We start from the raw sequence: 21,964 nt of genomic DNA, 5'->3' as shown, positions 1-21,964 counted from the left end.
GTCGAGAGTCCTTTCCTGTTGTGCATTTTACCTTGAGGGCCTCCTCCTCGTCTTAGTAGGCAAGGTCCACAGAGAGAACCCAACAGATTCATACACAGTAAAGACAAAACTCTCTGAGTAAGATTGACATCACTGATTTTTCATAGAGCTAATTTATGTTTCTGGATATTAGCTTCCTGCCTGTGACTGTTTTTCTCAATTTTTAAGGCACATGTTAGCAGTGTTAACATTCTGTTAAAATCAAGACTGTCAAGAAATGCTGTAACAATAGCTAATTTCAATAAAACTGCTTAAATTGTGTAAAAGGATTGTACACTAAATACTCAACAGACAAGATTTGAGGGAAGAACAAATATCCTAGAAAAATGTGAAGACTTTTGGTTTTGCCACAAAACAAGTATATCACCTTGGCCAAGTCCCTTCCTTCTTTGGGCCCCAGTTTCCATAGGCATCAAACGAGAAAGTGGGGCTGCATGCTTTCTAAGGTCTTTCCCAGCACTGAAGTTCTAAGATTCAATAACCACTCGTCCTATTTCGGGGTGCACTGAAAAGCATCACCTGGCTGCAGTGACACGGTTCATCTTTTGCTCGGAAGACCGCTTTTATCTTTGTAAAGTTTTCCAGATTCTCACTTGTCTAGTTTAATCACTCAAAACAACACTATACTCAAAATATACCAAGATATCTTCCAATGTGGATAAGATTAATAATCATCGTAACAAGAGCCAGCAGTCTAGGAAGCTTAGGCACGAGCACGGGACTACTCTAAGCGCTCTGGATGAATCAGTGCACTTGGCGCAGGTCACCCTTACGAGGTGGGTGCTCCTATGAGCCCCATTTTACAGCAGAAGAAAACTGATGATTTGTAATTTGTCCTCTAGCAAACGGTGGCCGTGCTTTCAACCACTCCACTAAAAGTACTGAAATAACAAACATCTGTAGGACACAAAAATCCCCTTCTATGTTGTAGGCTTCTAAGATAAAAAACAATATGACAAGTTCAATAGGAAAGGAAGAGCTAACATTAAAAGACAACATGCCAGATGAAAAGTTCAGGTTTCTATTCATTTCCAACTGGAAGAGAATTAGAGATCATCTCGCCTAAACATCTTTTAATAAATAAAATAATTAATGTCTACAGAGGTAAAGTGATTTGTCCAAAGTTAACACAATTAGTCAGTGGCAAAACGTATTTATTCATGTAAGATTTTCCAACACCCTGACCTCTAAGATAATAAAGAGAGAACGATAATTTTTACTTCCTGATTTCCTTTGTACAACAGGTTTTGAAAGGTTAAGGGATGAGACCAAGGACACGTGTACATGTTTGTTTTCACAAATAAGTGATGTGTGTAATTATTACAAACTAATATATGGGTAACAAAAATACCACCTCTGTTGACAGTCTGAAAGAGGGCTTAATTCAACGTGCGATCTATTAACACATCACACTATGTGGATCTTTGTTTTCATTCATAGATCCCTCCACCACTTCTCTAAACAATCCCTTAATTGCCTCACCATTTCTAAACTATACACATCAACTGAAGCACGATTTTGTACATTGCATAGAAATTCATACCACATTCTTCCACAAGGATATTTCTACCACTGAGTAGTAAAAGGAAAGTTATTTCTAAGTAACTCTTCTAAAGTAAAACCATCAACGTCTACTTTCCTGGGGACTAACATTTTTACAATCCTTACTGTTCTAAGTACTATATATATTATTTCAAATGAGTCACAGGGAAAAGTAAGGATTTCTGGCACGGGAGAAAGACTAGAAGGAAAATCTTACTTCCTATTTCTCTACTTTTGTAAGAACTAAAATGATCATTTTTAAGAGCTTTAACCTACGAAGTAAATCAATACCGCACAGGTGATTAACACTCCCTTTTAGAAGGAGACACTCCTACAACTCCATGTTACAGAAGAAACAGGCTGAGAGGTAAGTCACCAGTAGGAAGTGGTGAGCTCAGATATAACCCAAGTGTGTCTGGTTCCGGAGTCCCTGCACTTATAGCATCCTCTGGTCCACGAAGCGGAGCTCTCTCCTGCCCACTCCCATCAGACAGCTCAGAGAGTCAACCCGATCCCCACCATCTCTCCAGGCCCTGAGCACTTCACAGGAGCAACACACACAAGCCCTGTTCAACTGGCTCTGTGATTTTATCACAAAATAGGTGATAAGAATGTAAAAGGAAAAATGTGCTATGACAGTGTTGACAACTTTAAGAAAAGTCACAAATCCCAAACAAAAAAATGAATAAATAAAACCAATAATGATGATAATAATGCTGACTGCAACTAACATTTACTGAGCATGTACTATGTGCCAGAAAATCCCCCTTATGATTTACATGTTTCCATTTCATCTTCACAATAACTCCATAAAGTAAATGTTATTACCCTCACCTTACAGGTGAGGAAAGACGAGACACTGAAAGTGACTAGCCCAGGACCACATCTGACAGAGTCGAGTGTAAACCAGCTCAGTGAGGTTTAGGTTTTACTGTGATATACTTTAGTTGTTTAAAAAAAAAAAAAGAACTTCAAGTTTATACTGAAATTCTGGAACAAGGGACAAAACCCAGTTATTCCAAGTCTAAAGTGCTCTAGCCTCAGCCACATTTCTCCTCCACTTATTTCTACAAAACGTGGTTTGACAGTGTACGGTTTCTTAGGAACACAACTACTGTGCACCGGAGTACACTCGAACTGCCTCTGCTTTCCAGCAAGTCATCTGTAAAGGTTTTCCCTTCCCAAGTCCCTTCCAGATGGGCCCCAAGTCACCACATAAACCAATTCTCAAATGCCACTTTCACCAGCATGTCAATGGCCCTTGTTCAGAGCGTGGACTAGCTTCTGACTACCCACTACACTTCGGTTTCAAAATGCTCTTTCCTCCCCAGTCTTCATTACCTGCCTCAGTCTCTTTCTCCAAGTTTATTTCCTCTTCTCTCTCACATGCATGCCCTCTTCCTTTATTAAAGAAAAATGGCCAAAAGCCCACACAGCAGGCCAGAGCCTATCCTGCCCCATGTTCATGTGACTCTCCCATTTGAGAGGCTATTCCTCCTTATCAATGATTTTCTAAACCAGTAGTTCTTAACATTTAAGGGATTAAAGTCCCCTTCGAGAGTAAAAGCTAACACTTACATATATTTTACATATATTCTAACAGCTTTCTGTTTAATCCCTCTTGTTAAGTGGGTCTGTTCCTCTATTTCACAGACAAGGAAACTGAAGCAAAAAGGGGTAACTTACCCGCTCACACACATTTTAAGGGACAAAGCATAGATTTGAAAGCAAACAGTCTGGCTATAGAATTCTTGCACTTAACTTAATTAATCCTTGCTCTATACCATTTCTCCAGAAAATTGCATAAAAACTACAGAAACTTGTCCCAGCAAAACCAAAGATAACAAAATGTCATATATCATTTCAGGAAGTTCCAACATTCCCTAAGAGATGCATGGATTCCAGGATAAGAACGTCCATATTGTTTGGTTCCCCGTCCAACAACTACCTCTCCGCTCCATCTTTTCTAACAGAGCAACGATTCGGCATAGGCGTTCCATCCTCTTCCAGATGGCCATGTGCTTCACCATGCTCATCACTGTGATCACTTTGCCTCTGCCATGACTGGTGTAAGAATGAGCACTAGTAAAACTCTGACCAAGAAAACATGAGAGGAAGTCTGCCATGAGACTCCTGGGAAAGGTTTCCTTGCCAGGAAAGTGAAACTCACAAGAAGCAATACCATTTTCCTCTGTTGGGCACCTAGAAATGGGGCAGCCACCTTGAGACCATACAATGGAGAATTAATAGAGAACAAAGCCAAGATGAGGGCAAATGGGCAAGAAAAAGGAGTCTGGGCCCTTGATGATTACTCAAGAGAGCTGAGTCAAAGCTTTCCTTTACTTGCAGCTGAAAGCATCCTTACCAATCCCCCCTAGTTCCAAACTAAATCTACTCTCCAAACCTCAGCTACCAGCCTTACTCCATTCATTCATTCATTTATTCATGCAAATATTTTAAAAGTGTCAATTACGCATCAAAGTATTGGAGGTTTTCTCCAACTCAACTATGTCAACAATATTCTCTCCATTCTCTCAACTCCTAGGACATATGAGTCAGAATCACACAGTTTAGCACCTAACTGTTCTCTAATTGTTTGATGCATGTTTGTTTTTTCATAAAGAGCAGGACTCTACAGTGAGCAGATTATATATCTAACATGAAAAAAACGAACTGAAACCTGAAGGGCTCCTTTTTACATAAACGACATAGAGTTGTTTGTTTGTTTGCTTGTTTATTTTTAACGGCAAAAACACCCTTCGGGGCACGTTTAGCTTTGCTCCCACTTGTCAGCTGGGTTCCAGTCAGTTGCTGCTGCTCTGTACAAGTCCTCCAGACCGGAGACAGCATCTATTCACCTCTGTCAAACACACCCCACACAGCCCAGATCCAGGCCTAGCAGTGTTGCGCTCAGTAAATAATCCTTGACTAAAAAACTCAACAGTGAAGGCTCAGAAGGGGAGAAGAAAAACAAAACATGCATATTTTTACCTTTTTCCATTTTTATCATGTAGACCAGACCCCCAATACTTAGGAACACCCAGGTACTTCAGTTTATGGGTACGGATCCATTTCTGAACTGTAAGTTAAAACACATGTTTGTAATTCGAATTTTGTTATACATAAGAAAGTTTTTTTTAAAAATCATTAAGAACAAAATGTACTTATACATGCATTAAGATTTCACTTTTATTCATAAAAAAGGAAGTGAATAGTACATTATAAACAACAAATGAAAAGTACTTTACAATCAAAATATTTTTATTAACCCACAAAATTTTGTTATCCTGCCCTAAACGTTGTCTTTTAAATGAAAAATCTACAAAAAATATTTTTAAAAAAATCAAATCACAGTACTGCAGCTGCAATTAATATCTCTATTTCACAGAAAGACTTATCTTTTACTCCAATCTACAAGGTTTTTACTCATTCTAAAAGTCGTCAGCTAGGAAATCAAACTCTAGGAGAGACGGAAGACTTCCTTGAGAAATTGCCACGCCTGATACCATCCCACTGGGGGACTCCTGGGATCCTGGGAGTGCAGAGGAGAGGAGGGGACGGCAGAAAGGACCATGGTAGCTAGAAGAGGTCCTGCTCTCTCCCTTGATAGTCTCTTCTGTATCATTACTTATGGCATCCCCCCACATCATGTTCTCCAGAATTTAGAAAAATCCTCAAAAAGATTTGGAGATCCTTGAGCCACACCCATGGATTAGGGTTAAGTCTCAATTTCTAACAATATTTCCTGAATCATATATCATTTATTGACTTTATTCTATATATCAATATAGGTGAAATCTTATCATAACAAATTCATTAAGAGATCAGAATTCTGTCATACAAATCTCATTTAAATGGAATTTATTTATAAAGTAAGAAATAACAAAGCATTATAATATAAGATCCAATGCTCCAGTCTTGGGTTAAACAAAACAAAACAAACAGTGGTCATTTTAAAAGTATAAACACATGTATTATATTTCTTACTTTGCTCTGGTTTGGCAGCTCGCTGGTAGAACTTTAATTCAGTAAAAAGAGGTCCATTGTCACTGGGTTCCTTAAAAGATAAGCATTAATTAACACTAGCAGTAGTTAAAACTAGAGTTATTTTCAGTGAACCCTCAAAAAAGACTAACATATCAATTTTTCTTTCCAATTTTTTCAAACAAAAAAAATTCAAATCAATTTTTCCAATGTAATTTTGTTACTTAAGTTTATAACTGATTTAAGATTTAAGATTTAACCAAGACTTAAGTTTAAGTCAACTGCTTTAGAAATGTTTTAGACATTCTCAGAACAGTCTGTGTTATATTTCTTTCAAGCTCCACTTCTGTAAGTGATAAACTAGAAAATCAGACATACAGCTCAGGCTTTGCAGAAGTTTAAGAAAAATCTTTAAACTTATTTTCATTTTTATTAAGCTCTCTCTTAAGCAAAAATCAGCAACCATGTTAACTGTTTCACCAAGGGGCTACAGATATTTCTGAGATTTAATAAAATTTCAATATCTGCTTTAACCAATTAATGGAAAATCCCACTCTTTCCCTGGTTTTCATTACAGTTAGATCTAGTTTATCAGGACTGGCAGAAACTAACCTTACCACAAACAAGAATATTCTGGAACTCCAGAGTGGGGAAGCACTGTCCATTTAACTGCATCCTTTCCTTTCTGACACTGATTCCCATGTTTTTCAAACTAAGGAGCCATACAATTTACTTCCCACAGGATAATTTAAAGACAGGAGGAAAATGGAGTTCTATGACAGTTGTTTTCCACCAACTTTACCGGACTATGTTTGTTTCACATTTTAAGAGATATTAATAGTTAAAATTATTTGTAAAGAGGCATATACTCACAAAAAGGTATCTGACAAACAAGGGACATTAGCCTGTCGGGGGTTTGCCCTGTCAAACAAACACGGAAGGGTGGGAAAGATATTATAATTTTGTGGACTTTTTATATAGTAAACTTTTCCTCATTAAAACTGGTTTGTATTGATTTAATGTTTGTGTTGGTATTATCTTGTTTATTGAGAGTCTGAGAAAAATTGTGAAAAGCAGTGAAAACTTCAAATGAAGAAGCGAACATTTCCAAACAAATTTTAGGATGGCTTTTCTTTTAGGAAGTATGGGAAGAAAGTTATTTTGGACAGAATATCTGTGTCGCTGGAGTTCAAGGGTCGGTAGAGCATTAGGAGAAGTGATAAATGAGGCCCACTACGTTAACTGAGAGAAAACTTGTGAAAAGATGAAGTTTTCAACTACTGGAGATGACTTTTACAAATACTTAAAATATGTTCACTTTTGTTCATTCAAGACATCCTCCCTGTCATAAAAGCTAATTTTGCTCCTTGAGGTTTAAATAAAGCCACTCCATACATACAGTTCTAACACCTCACATTTCTTGTAATTCAGAAAAACAGGGATCCCCTGTTAAAGTACTTACAGGAAGACTGATTAGCCCACCTGCAAAGTGTCAGGCAGGACCTGGTTAAGAACGAGCACTCAACATCAAACGGGCAACACAGACAACACTTGGAGCAGAACCTGAACGTAAGCTTGCCTTATTGGTGACAGTTAAGTCTACTTTTCAGCCCAACCTTGGAAGAGAATGGTACACAACGGTTTGACATGTGGTCGCCTCTTAAGAAGCAGAAACTAAACAATATATTAAGGTCTAAGTGCCACATCCGTAATTTGTGGACTCAGTATCTCAAGTTTCACCATAACCTGTGACTCCTGCCCAGCAATGGTAGCTAGACAGACACCTGTGAATGTTCAGAGCTTGTGGCTGAGAACAGGCCTTCAGCAGGAGTAAAAGACTCAGTGTAAGAAATGAAGAAAGAAACAGAAATTGAAGAGAAGGAATTTTGGTAAAGTTACTCTCCAAAGGCTAACCTGTAGAAGAGCTCATTAATATAATTCAGGTTTGAAAGAGGTTTTCCTAAGACAAATTCTGGCTTATTACCATCAGTATAAAATTCTGATTTATTCAGTTTCAACCTATGTCATATCAACTTTAATTTTCAAGCTTTCCTTCAGGCAATAATTTATTAAACTCATAATAATGAGACTCAACCTATATAAGTCAGGCTATTATAATGAAAGCCCTACTGCAATGAAGGCTCTTTGAGCTCATTTCATATTTTTTCTAATCCAGAAAGATTCCATTATAACAAAATAAAGGAGCTACTTCCTTGGCATTGCACTCTAGCCAAAGCTAGCTATTTCTGCTGAAGAAAATACCTTAACTCATAACTAAAATTTTATTAACATATTTCAAATCTAAAATACTTTGCCAACTCTATAATAGCCAAGATTTAGAAAAGAAATTGGGACTGACATTTTAACTAGAATATCACTAAACGTTTCTTTAAGACTTCTAAGTGTCAAAATGAAGATGACAACAGAAAAAAAAATTAAAATGTGATATATTTCAATGGCACCATCTAAAAGCAACTGGCTGCCATTTAAAAATGAAGCTGTATAAAGTTTCTCCTTCCTACCAAAAAATTATGATATATGAATTGAAAATTCAGGTCACTTCTCATAACATCAGTAAGGGAAAGTAAACATCAGTCTGCAAACTTCTTTCCAGGGAACTTCAAAATACAGATTTATATCACTTCATACTGGGAAGTGACCACCATGTAAAGAACTGTTAGGATATAAGACTGAAAAGCCTGACTTCCACCTCCAGTTCTGCTAATAGCTCACTGACATGACTGCAAAGGGTGAGTGTCATTGGAAACACGAATTCACTACAAAGTCTGTTAACAAGAAAATGCAAAAGAGAATTTTTTCTCCTTGTATTATCCAACCGACTATTCTCAATTACCATTTCTCTCTGTACATTTACTTTCCTGACATAAAATATAGATAGTGTCTCCCAGCTATCTAGAGGCAGACTATACAAGTTTACCATCTCTGGTGACCCAGCACCACAACTCCAAGACTGTTTCCTTAAGTCAATAAGGATCAAGGTCCTAAACAAAACCAGACACCGTCATTTGGTAGAAGAGAGAATGTATTTAGTGTGTACCTAAACATCTGTCTTGAATATGTGTGTCTTAACTCCATTTCAAGGCCAAATGTAAGAAATTTGTGGGTTAACTATTTGGAGCTCTTTCATTGAGCAGATATGCATATTAGCAGCCACCAAACCGTCTGCCAAATCTTCTACATTACAGCAGCACGTACCTGCACGGCTTTATTGAATAAAAAGATCCCCAGATAAAGATGGACATGGGCACGCACACATGATTCCACTGAAAATACTCAAGGTGCTCTGGGTGCCAGACTCTGTCAGTGGTTCTCAACCCCGATGCACGAAAGAATCCCCTGGGGAGCTTTACTTACCATAGCAATGCCTAGGCCCTGCACCCAGAGATTCTGACAACTGGGGCTGAGAACCACTGTTTGAGTTGGTATGCTATTACATTAATTATTACACTATTAAGTATAACTTTACACTAAAAATCAATTTGCCTTTGATTATTTCTTAAATAACATTTGCTGAGCTTTTTCTCTAAAAATAGAATATGTGCTCATTTTAGAAAATTTGGAAATATTTTGATATATTTTCTTCACACAAATAGCTATTTCATAAAATTATCTCCATATTATACATAGTTTTGTATCTTGCCTTTTTTTTTTTTTTTTTTTTGGTGAGGAAGATTGGCCCCGAGCTAACACCTGTTGCCAATCTTCCTCTTTTTGTTTGAGGAAGATTGTCACTGAGCTAACATCTGTTGCCAATCCTCCTCTATTTTGTATGAAGGATGCCATCACAGCATGGCTTGATAAGCAGTGTGTAGGTCTGTGCCGGGGATCCAAACCTGCAAACCCTGGGCTACCAAAGCAGAGCACGTGAACTTAACCACCACGCCACCAGCCAGCCCTTCTCGCTTTTTTTTCCAATAATGAATTATGAAATTTCCCCAAAGAGTAGTAGTTGTTCTTTGAAAACATGAATTTAATTTTTTTTAAAGATTGGCACCTGAGCTAACATATGTCGCCAATCTTTTTTTTTAAGATTTTATTTTTCCTTTTTCTCCCAAAGTGCCCCCGTACAGAGTTGCATATTTTTAGCTGAGGGTCCTTCTAGTTGTGGCATCTGGGATGCCGCCTCAGCATGGCCTGACGAGTGGTGCCATGTCCATGCCCAGGATCCGAACTGGTGAAAACCTGGGCCGCCAAAGTGGAGCGTGCGCACTTAACCACTTGCCATGGGACCAGCCCCAAAAGGAGCTCCTTTTTTTTTTTCCCTGCATTTTCTCCCCAAATCCTCCCAGTACATAGCTGTATATTTTAGTTGTGGGTCCTTCTAGTTGCGGCATGTGGAACACTGCCTCACCATGACCTAGTGAGCAGTGCCATGTTGGCGCCCAGGATCCAAACCAGCAAAACCCTGGGCCCCAGAAGCGGAGCACGTGAACTTAACCACTCGGCCACGGGGCCAGCCCTGTTGCCAATCTTCTTTTTTTTCCTTCTTCTTCTTCTTCTTCTCTCCAAAACCCCCTAATACATAGTTGTATATTCTAGTTATAAGTGCCTCTGGGTGTGCTATTTGGGACGCCCACTCAGCATGGTTTGATGAGCGGTGCCATGTCCGCACCCAGGATCCGATGAACCATTTCAAGTTTTAACATTATAAAGCTCTGAGAATAAAAGATGCAGAATAGTAATGGACAGAGCTATGGCAGAGCATACCACAAGTGAAGGCAAATTATGAATGGGCCTACTGTGAAATGCACAGACAAGAGATGCAAGTGTGTGGTATCGAGAAGTTAACACGTGGTGGGGAATTATGGCTAAAAAGGTTCCAAAAGAATAGGCATTTAAGGGCGGTGTACAGAAAATAAACTTTAAAACAAGGTTCTTATCAAATAACTTAAAACCTACTTAGGGAGATAAACACATAAAAAACTAAAAATAACTGGTAGCATGAGAAGGATATTAGCATGTGAAATTGTAAAATAAAAAGCAATAGAATGAGTGCTACAGGAGTTTAAAGGAGTTCCGAAAAGACAGGTATCAGGGAAGAAAGAAGCAAAGAATAGTTACTAAAAGCTCCCTCAGAGAGGAAAGTCAATAACACAGTTTTGTTTATGGCATTCTTCCAGGATCACAGACAAACTATGACACTGAAAATGTTACTGAAATATTAAATGCAAAAGAGAAATCAACTGAATACTTATCACTGTCTTAATTACAAAGAGAGGGAGTAATATAGGATAATGGAAACAGAACTGAATTAGGAGACAGAAGATGCAGAGTACCAAATCAGGTTTGATAACAAATGGCTTTAAACTTAGAAATATAATTTGCTGCCTTAAGCACTTAGGAAATACTTGTTCCTACCCATTTTTTTAATAACTCTATAAGTAAAAAAGGTAGTCAAAGTAAAGTTACACTGAATAACATAATTCTAAATATCATAATTCTAAAGAAGAGTCTCATAATTCTAAAATAAAACACAATTTAAAGCAGCTCAGGCTATACAGAAGCATAAAGATGTGGTTACACACCAGGCCCACCTCTAAGACATGGTACCGGCACACTTTCCTTCCAAGACACGGAAATGACTGTGCAGATTAACCAACCGCAAAGCAGCCCGAGGTAACCATATTTTTGAACCTTAAGATTATGAGAAGTCCCAAGGGGACTTGATTTCTTCTCACAATGGAAACTTCTGAAAGTTCCTAAGAAGAAACTAATCTCACCCACAGATTTTAGTATTTTAATTTGTCATATCAAAGACAAATGCAGATAATATTCTGCACTTCCATGCAAATAACCCAATTTAATGGTAAGATCTTTCATTCCTCTGACACAGCAGCAAACTATTTCAAAAGGAGTGTTACTTCACAAGTGAAAAAAAAGAAAAACCCAAAATGAAAGGGCGTGAAGAAAACTGAAACAGCAGAGGAAACAACCCAATGGCACACGCTTTAAAGTTACCAACTCCACATCCCCTTATAGGCGCAACGGAGCAACTGGGACCAATCAGCCCTCTCACTGTGACCAAATACAAACATTCCACAAAATACAGGAAACTGCCATCTTCAGACATCAGACAGAACAGGCAGTACAGGACCGCGACCTCTACAAGATAGGAAAGAAAGTGAGCCCCGGGACAGCCCCAGCTTTCTCCAGAGGCACCGGGAGGAGAAAGGAGACTCAGGATACTGCAGGGCAGGGCGGGGACAACCAAACACAGCACGCCAGCAAATCTGACACCAAAACCAAACGAGATGAGAAATTTTTTAAATTTAGAAATACTAGAAAAAATTAAACACCAATATCCCTCATGAACAAAGATGTAAAAATCCTTAAGAAAATATTAGCAAATCAATTCCAGCATTATGAAAAAAGCATAATATACCGTAACTCAGTGGAGTAAATGTTAAGAATACAAAGTTACTCCAACACTCAAATATCAATCAATATAACTGCCACATTAACAGAATAAAGGAGAAAAACCGTATGATCTATCTCACTAGATGCAGAAAAAGCACTCGGAAAATCAATAGGCAAACTACAAACTGGGTGAAAATATTTACAACAAAGATATCTGCAAAAAGGCTCGCATCCAGAGCAACTCTCTTACTACTCAATTATAAAAAGCAAAACAACCTAGTTATTGGGGCCAGCACAGTGGCGCAGTGGTTAAGTTCGCGCGCTCCGCTTCGGTGGCCTGGAGTTCACCAGTTCCGATCCTGGGGGGTGACCTACGCACCGCTGGGCAAGCCATGCTGTGGCAGGCGTCCCACATATAAAATAGAGGAAAATGGGCACGGATGTTAGCTCAGGGCCAGTCTTCCTCAGCAAAAAGAGGAGCATTGGCAGCAGATGTTAGTTCAGGGCTAATCTTCCTCAAAAAAAATTTTTTTAAACTAGTTATTAAAAAAGGGGGGAGGGCAGAGCATGCAAAAGATTGAGGAGGCACTCCACAAAGGAAGATATGAATGGCCAAGACGCACAGAGAAAAAGTGCTCAAAATCAGTCATCAAGTAAATATAAACTAAAACTATGAGACACTACTACACTCTCAATATCATGGCTAAAAACAAACCACGTGACGACACCAAACGTTGCAGAGGATGTGGCGCAATAAGAACTCTCACACATTACTGGTGGGTGTGCAACACGGTACAACCACTTTGGAAATCCGTCTGGTACTTTCCTATAAATTTAAATATACACCTTCCCTATAAAGCCGTAACTCTACTTCTAGCTATTTATCCAAGAGAAATAAAAACCTACATCCATAAAAACACTTGTACAAGAATGTTTCTAGAAGCTTTATTCATAACAGACAAAACTGGAAACAATCCAAATGTCTATCAACAGGAAGTGGAAAACAAATTACAGTATGTCTACACGACACACTACTACTGAGCAAGAAGACTAAAACAGGAAGATACGCCAACAATGTGGACGAACCTTTAAAACATTATGCTGAGCATAAAAAGTCAGAGACAGAACAGTACATCCTGTATAACACGATTTATGTGACGTTCTAGAACAGGAGTAACTAATCCACAGCAAAAACCAGACAAGTGCTTGTCTCCAGGGCTGCAGGAAGTAGGGGTGTGACCAGAAAAGGACACAAGGAATCTTTCTGGGGTGACGGAAACATTCTACATTTTAATAGGGGTGGGAGTTACAGAGTATAATGCTCCTGTCAAAGTCTTTAAATTATTTAATATCTTTGTATTTCCCTGTAAAAACTATGCCTGAATAAAAAATGTTAAAAACAATCACTAAAACAATTCAGGTCCAAAAAAGTTAACTCATAAGGGATCAAATATGTTCCTTTTTGAAAAGAGAGTAAAATAAACCAAAACAGAAAACCTTGTAGTAATTCTAATTCTAGAGTTTGGTAGCCTTTAGGAGTGGGGGACTTACGTGGTAATTTGCCAAAATAACAGACCCTGTTACCTCTTCTATTGAACAGAAACATGTTCTTCACATGTGTTAAGGAACTTTGAGAGAGGGAAGACATAAATGCTGGTGAGCAAAACGATACATAATATATTGATAAAAAAAAAATAGTAGCTAAAATGCCTTTTTATACACCAATATATAAACTGGCTATTCAAAGTATGCTTATGTCAGGTGGAACCTTGTCAACCTTCACTCATTACAAACTAATTTCCACAAGAGTATAGCAAAAAGAGGTTCAAAGCGATCATAATTAAATAAATAATGTAATTTACTAAAGCGGAAGGGGAAGGGAACAAACCTAAAAAAAGAAAAAGAAAAAATTGACCAAGTGGAAGTTCAGAAGCAAATGCAAGATAAAATACAGTAACATTTCATTAAAGTAGCCTAGTCTTGTGAGCTATAAATATAAAACGCATCCCATGCACCGTAAGTATGGCTGAACTGCATGTCTGCACCGCGTCTGCACACCCCACACTTTCCTTCACTTTCCAACACCAGTGCCCCTATAGTTCGAGAGAGGAGACTTTTTGAACTCAAATGACTTCAAACTATAAAGCTACTTTTGTGTCTTATTAAATATGCATGAAACATTATTAAAAATGTAATACCTTATGTTTAATTAGTTCTAGTTATCAAAAAGGATGTTTTATAAAATAAATACTACACTAAATCAACAGATAAGAAAAAATCAGCTAAAATATTTTCTTACCACTTTTACAACGCAGGGTGCATCGTTGCCCACCGACTTTGAAGAATTCATATCAGCTGTTTGAAAAAGTGATATATGTACTATCAGAACAAGAAGTACCATTATTATAAATAGCCTGTTACTAACCCTTTATTAATATTTGGGTCTGCATATCTATAACCCCTTGATAGAATAAATTTCAGTTCCCAATATGTATTTCAGGATATCATTACAGTATATTTAATAATTTTAAGACTTTTTTTCATGTTTTAAAATATGTTTGAAACTGGAATGTATCTTACAATTGCTGGTATCTTCAATATGATCCTCAGTTAAGTATGGAAAACTCTGAGTTAAAGATTTAATTCAAAAGTACGCATGACCTTTGGTATGCTAATGTATGTGGTGCACTCCCAAGAGGATAATAACTGATGCAATTTCTTAAATTTAACAAACTAGGGAATCTTTTTAAGAAGAAGCATCAGGAAGCTAAGAAAAGAGAGAGCTAAAGTTCCAAAAAGCACTAGTTTAGGAGAAAAAAACTCATCTAGATCAGGATGTTCAGGATGTTGGCACTAGAACTTTGAACTGACAACTAGAATAATTTTAATGTGGCTGTCATTTTATTTCATGCAAATACAGAAGCACAGCTGCCCTGGAATACTGACTCAGGAACATAAGTGGTATAGAGGAAAAATTAAGGAAGCGAGACAGTGCTGCGAGGCAGTTAAGAGAAACCTCACTGACAGGGTGTCATTGGAGCAGCGGTCTGCAGGCCGTGAGGGAATGTACCTTGCAAGTGTCTGGGGTAAGAACATTCCAGGCCGACCAGCACAAAGCTCCTGATGTGGGAACCTCTGACATGTTTGAGGGAAGGAAGTCAAAGCAGCTGGAAAGGAAGAAGTGAGGTGAGAGTAACAGGGGGCAGATCACAAGAGCAGCAGGGAACAAACACGACAAGCTCGATGGGTGACACAAAGCTGGTGCTATGAATGAGATGGAGAGCCACTGGACGTTCTGAGAAGAGTGGCAGGACCAGACATTGATTTTCAAAAGATTTTTCAGGGTGCTTTGTGAAGAAATGCAGCATAGAGGGCAAGGGCAGAAGCCAGGAGATCAGGATATGACAGTATTCCAGGTGAGAGGTGGGGGCCTGAACCGGAGCGGAGCAGACAAGGTGGTGGTAGGTGGTCAGACTGTGGACATATTTTCCAAGAAGAGCCAACAGGACTTGCTGATGAATCAGACACAGAGGGTAAGAGGGGAAATGAGGTAAGGACGGCTCCAGGGTTTTGGCCTGAGCAACTAGGAAGAGGAAGCTGCTACTTACTAAGGTGGAGAGAACCGCAGAAGGAGCCGGTGCTTTGGGGTGTCTTAAGTTTGAGATGTTTATTAAACATCCAAGTTCAGATAATACAGAGGCAGTTCATATACAAGTCTTGAGTTCAGAAGAGTGGTCAAGTTGGAGAAATAAATTTGAGAGTCATCAACATAGAAACACTACTTACTTAAAGCCACGAAACTGGAAGAGACCTGCTGGGGAATGAGTGCAGAGAGAGAAAAGAAGACACCCTAGGACTGAGCCCTAAGGCTTTCTCACATTAGAAGCAGAAGAGAAACCAAGAAACCACCAAGCAGCTGGGAAGCAGCAGCACTGTGAAAAGGCTGCAGCTAAAATACTTCAGACTAAAGGAACATCAGGTAACAAAACTGGCCAAAAGGGGGAAATGAAGAGGTCTGAGCTCCTTAAGGACGAGCCCCAAGGAACGGCACTTAGATACTGAATTAGTAATAAAGCAAGGTCAGATTTTTTAAAATAAGCATTTAGTGTACAAAATATTACAATGAGGACAGTATCCTAATAATACGGCACAATTCAAATAAGAAAAGGGAGGAAAAGGAAACAATAATTCACTCAAACAACAAGTACTGCGAAATATGCCAGGCACTAGGAATACAGTAAGAAGAGCTGTCCCATGAGCAAGAAGCACATGTTTATTACGGAAAAATGAAAAGTAATTTCACTGCAGCATGGAACATATCATGAAAGGGTTAACGCAAGGACTATAAACAGATAGTACCTGCCCTAAACTCAGCTTTGTAAAAATGAGGCAAAGGGCAGCATGATGGCCAAGGCACAGATTTTGAGGAAATAAAGGGATGCACACAAAAGTTACACGGGACCAGACTATGAAGGTCTTGTATGGCATTCTCGAAAGTTTGGCACTTTATCCTAATGGCACTGGGGAACCATTCAAGAAGTTTAATTAGGCTAGGTCCCTCAAGTGACAATGTGAACAGTGGGATGCAAGGGGCAAGACCGAGCAGAGAAGATTGACCGCTAGAGTGAGAATCTAGGCAAGACATGAAAATGAGAGGCACTAAGACAGTGTCAGCAAACATGGAGAGAAATGAATGGAACTGAGAAATCACACAGCTAAACCAAGAGGACTAGATGAAGTACTAGGGATATTAGAGAAGGAATACTGGAGAATGCCTTCCCAGTGTCTGCCCTGAGGGGTGTCATTCATTCAACTAATTCTCTCCTGATCACGAGAAAATCAAGAGATAGAAGAGGATGACACAAGCTTTAGAGATGCCTGTGCGGCATCCAAGTAGAGATCCCTTGTAGGCCATTGGCTATGGGCCTGGACTCAGGAGATCAAGTCCTGGGCTACAGATCAAAGTCACGGAAATCAACAGCAAAGACAGTAACAGAAGCCATGAGACTCCATGAGATCAATCAGAGAGAATGAAAAGTGAGCCAGGAAGGAAGGCTGGAGAACATGTTAGTACCTATCAAGATGACCAAGCACATCCAGAGAGGTAGGAGGAAAACCAGAGGTGAAGTATGTTATCGTGAAAGACATGGAAGCAATTTTTATGAGAAGGAAAGACAAACAGCATCAAATGCTGCAGAAAATATCCAAAGAAAATTCAAAAGCAATCTTTTTAATTCATTAGCAGAAATTGCTGATAATCTTGAATATGGCTGTTTTGTTCTATCAGTAGGCACAGAGACATAAACTGGAGGCAGCAATATTAAAGCAAATTCCTACTCTAGATTGATCAATTCAGTTTTACAGAAGCAAAGTTTTATTACAGATATCTGTCAAACCACTGGATATTAAAAATACTATTAGATGGCACTTTCTGATAATAAATACAAATAGAAATAAAACACATACTGCACACACGCAAAGCAAATTGCGAATTTGCCAAAGATTACAAAAGCAAATTAACTAATGCAAAATGAAGAACATACTTGCCTAAAGACAAGTTCCCATTCCTAATATGGGATGTCAAAAGTCCACACGTTCTGCAGTAGAGACAGTTTATATAATCTACCATCTCTAAATCACAAGGTCAAAATATACGTACCTAGCTAACACAGCTACTGACCTTTTATGGTTTATGAGGATTTTCACCTTAAGTCAGAGATAGCCAGTTCACTGGAATGGGTTGGCTCTGAACAAAACTAAAGAATCAACACGTATTTTCCAAAGGTGAGTGCCACTGACCCAGAGGAATCATATTTATTATATAGCAAAGCACTGCTTTTTCAGCTGTATTTCATGAAATATCTCCAGAGGCTGGAGCTGACCAATCAGACCCCACTGGTCCTGGAGGAGGTTTAGCCGGACCGTCTGAGTAACAGCAGCTGCTCACCTCTCCACGTCAGTGGTTCTCTAACCACAGCACGCATCTGAATCACTGGAGGACTCACTCGATCACATTGCTGGGCCCTCCCTACAGTTTCAGCTTCATAGGTCTGGGGTGGGACCCGAGAATCTGCAATTCTAACAAGTTTCATGTGGTGCTAATCTAGTATCTAATATTAGAATTCTGAGTAAGATGGTGCTTGAAAGAAAATAACAGTCCCACTACTAAAAATAAAACTTTATAAACCTCACGGCAGAAATTAAATAATTAACTAAATTAAATCAAGATTAAAGGTGGTAAGCACATATAATGGAAGAGTTAGAAATATCAAAACCGAACATGAAATACACTGTGTCGCTACTCACAGTCTTAGAGAAACAGACAGCTTTAGAAGCAATCAGGTAACACATTTTTTAAATCAACAAGTTAGTTAACCCACAGAATCTCAGGTTCTACAATGGGTCCCCCAAAATTTCAGGATAAGTGTGCTAATTAATAGTACATTTAATCAGGCCTCATATGCAATTTCTAGGTTGTTCCCCTAATTCCACTATAACTATTAGGGTTGTAGAGAAAGGAAAAAAACCCACAGTTGTTAAAGATCTGAAAATCTCCATATTAAACCAAAATAGAAGAAATAAATCCTAATTGGGTGGAGGCAAGGAAAGAAAGATGTACATGGCTCTCTTTGGGTCTCAAAAAAGATTAAGATTATATAGAATATCTTAAAAATCTAAAGCCATAGTGCTCACTAGTGACAATATTACAGATAATTCTCATCCTTTTATATTGTGATTAAATCATCCATCTTCTTTTCCACTCCTATGTCAGAGATGCATTTCTGCCTAACCTACAATGATTAGTTGACTGTAGATTATTAGGAACATCCTGTAAAAGCTCACAATTGAGAAACTATTTTGATAAGAAAGCATATAATCTTTGGATTGACAATTAGAAGTAGTCATACACTTACCCAGATATATACAACCAAAGCCACCTTGGCCAACGGGTAATCCTAGTTTCCATTCCTTTTTTGTGAGGTCAGTGATTATCTCCCCAGCTGCAAAGTGTTCTGCAAGACGTCTCTTTGCAGGGCCCTGTCTTACAGCTTGAGCTGCTTTTACACGAGGCATTTTCACTATAATGTAAAACAAAGTAACACTCAGAATTATAATCTTGGAAATGTGGAAAACATTTGTCACTAAGGAAAGCTTCTGTGCAACAAAGATGCTGTTCAAATTCCCACTTACACCAAAACTTAAAATAAAACTTAAAAAAAACTAAATAAAGGACAGCTGTTAATTCTGATGTATAATTGCTCAAATCTTATTCATCTCTTAACTTTGTAGAGGACAATAAATAAAATGATCTAATCAATTATTTCAAGAAATAACTCTTTAAGTTTTAAGTTTCAGTGGTATAATATCACTCATGACTAAAAGTGTTCTTTAACAACAACAAAAATTGCTGTACGAAGTTGAGGGGAAAAGGTGCATCCAATTAGAATGCACACTTTATAGTAACGCAATGAGGAGTTTATAAAGGTCCATACTGATGTGACAGGAACATAATACAGAGGTTGAAAACACAGGACAATTCACAGGAGGGTAAGGGGAAGGAGTATTTATGGGATGACAGTTGATCCTTTACACAGAGGCTCCCATCCATCCTCATGACTCTGTGAAGATTACGTTGTCATCCCCATTTTATAGATGAGGGAATTAAGGCTCAGCAAAGTTAAGCAACCTGTCCAGGGTTTTATGCCCAGTGAGTGGGAGAACGAGAGAAACCTGCACTGAGGACTACCCAGCTCCAAAGCCTCCCCAACGCGCCCCACAATTCCAGACGCCCCCACGAAGGAGGAGCAGACTTTCAAAGAGTGACAAGGAGAAACTGTGGTTGCTTAGTCGTCTGGGTTCACAGGAAAGGCAAAGCTGGTGACACCCAGCATTCTATGCTTCCCTTCTCAATTGTATTCTTGAAATACCATTTCCTGTTAAATGAAACCAGGTTCCTTAAAGAAATAACTGATTCCAGGACTAGAGCTGCAAATTTACAACATAAACTTGGAACATCTTGTCATTTCTAGACATCAAGGAAACTATCGAAAACTGCTAGAGTTACGTCAAATACGTCTAAGGAGCCAGCTTGGAAGATGTTCCCACTGACCAAAGACGGGCCAATTTGAGCCAATAAAGATGATAACCACAATGGATTAAAACACATAAAATAGACAAATCCAAGAGTTTATAACAGTAAGAAAACTAGTGGTCACCTCTAAAGGATAACAGAAAACCACTCAATTTTGAAAACTAGCAAATGAAGAAAAAGAATCAAGCATTTATCCTTTCTTTCTTACATGAATTGTATCATTGGATAACCAAATAGAAGATGAAGAGAAATTTCTCCTTCTAGAAAAATCTCAGCTAACAAATGAATAAGCATGGTTTTCGGTTAACACCATTTCCACCTCCTAATGAACTGATGGATCCAGACATTGAGCACTGACAGCTACTAACATCAAAATGTAAAAGATATCCAGACGTTATGTGCCTCCCAATAAAAGAACACACCACTGCCCATGAAGCAATCTTGCCGAAAAAAATAAAGAAAAAATAAACAGACTCTGAATCTGATCAAGCCTACCAATTCACAGGCTATGAAGAAGACAGAAGAACAAGGTAAACTATAGCACAGGAATGCAATCAGCAAAATCCTAGCTGGGGGAAACCTACAGGACATCTCATCCCATTTCTTCAACAAATAAAGGGAAAAAAAGAAGAGAAGTGAGAGACAAAAACTAGATTTAAAAAGATTTAAAATAACATATCTGAAACCAAACAAAATCAGGCAAATAAAAACTACATGTTTAGGGATGCACATCTGAGTGATAAAACCATCAAGCAAAGGAAAGGATTACCACAAAAGATAGAACTCACTATAAGGCAGCATAAGCAAGTTGTGGTTAGGATGGGGCACCTGCTGGGCAAGTTCTACTCTCAACCTAAGTGGTGGTTCCAAAAGCACCCTTATAACTCGTCAAGGCTACATTTGCTTGATAAGGTTTTCTGTATTGTAAAATATTTTATGGTTTTAAACATTAAAAAATTACTGTTCCTATAATTAACAATCACCAAGGGATCAAAACTGGAAATCTTTTCATACTCCATGAGCTTGTCCAATCATACACCCACAGAAAAAGAAAAAAAGAGACTGCTAAGCGACATCTGTACTTTATTTGCTGTGAACTGGTAGCCTTTTGTTTTTTTATTTATACACTTTTATATATTCTATATTAAAGAAATTAGCTCTTTGTATTGTAAATAATCTTCCCAATTTACATGTCTTTTGATATCATTTATTTTCAGCTTTTACATTTTGTCATCCTTAGAAAGACCTTTCTCAGTCAAATTACTTTTTTCAAATATCTCCCGTTTTCTTTTAGTTATTTTATGATTTCATATTTTGCTGGTAAAATTTTGATCTGTCTACACTTACATTGGTATATGATATGAGGTGGGAATCCAGCTTTTCCCAAATGGTTCCCCAGTTTTTTTTTCCTTTTCTGCAGTCATTCACACGCATTAGGGAGAGCCACAGTATTTAAGGAACTTAACATATCATACCAACGCAAGTCGCTAAGTACAAAAAAAGCTCAATGTTCAATAATGTCGCTCAATGTAGGTCCTAGATCACCAGCTTCTTTGCGAACAAACAACAACAAAAAAGAAAAATACATTAATTAGCATTTGAAACTAACTTTGCGCTTGCGTTAAAATTTTCCTCACACTTACATCTACTCCACGTGAATGTGAAGAAGTCACTGAAATCTACTCTGCTGCTCTGATAGAAAGAGGCCACTACAACACAAATATTTCTTTAAAATGTCGCCAGATGAAACTGCCTTCCTCCTGCGGCTTCTCACAGAGATAGATGCGGAGGCCTCCCTTCTGTCAGCCCCTAAGATCTCAGGCGGGCCTCAGGCAACCAACGACCATGTCAGCGATCAAGGGCTGGCTGCTGCTGGGTGCCAGGGAGGCCAAAGGCAGTGGATTAATAAACAAACATTGGATCAATAAC

General features: G+C 38.4%; 1 protein-coding gene across 5 annotated transcripts in view; it reads right to left on the bottom strand.

Moving 5' to 3' along the window:
* Window positions 1-21,964, bottom strand: part of VRK1 (VRK serine/threonine kinase 1) — an 80,074-nt gene that overhangs the window by 27,001 nt on the left and 31,109 nt on the right. For all 5 annotated transcript variants that reach the window (XM_070514282.1, XM_070514281.1, XM_070514283.1 and 2 more), the window contains exons 2-5: window positions 18,858-19,022; window positions 14,243-14,298; window positions 5,569-5,638; window positions 4,573-4,660 (exon numbers count right to left, since the gene is read on the bottom strand). In XM_070514282.1, coding sequence (XP_070370383.1) covers window positions 4,573-4,660; window positions 5,569-5,638; window positions 14,243-14,298; window positions 18,858-19,017 — 374 coding nt within the window. In that variant the 5' untranslated portion in view covers window positions 19,018-19,022. The remainder of the gene's footprint in view (window positions 1-4,572; window positions 4,661-5,568; window positions 5,639-14,242; window positions 14,299-18,857; window positions 19,023-21,964) is intronic.

The sequence above is a fragment of the Equus asinus genome, chromosome 7 (genome assembly GCF_041296235.1).
Source record: "Equus asinus isolate D_3611 breed Donkey chromosome 7, EquAss-T2T_v2, whole genome shotgun sequence".
Lineage (NCBI taxonomy): Eukaryota > Metazoa > Chordata > Mammalia > Perissodactyla > Equidae > Equus > Equus asinus.
This window is presented reverse-complemented; position numbering and strand designations above follow the sequence as displayed.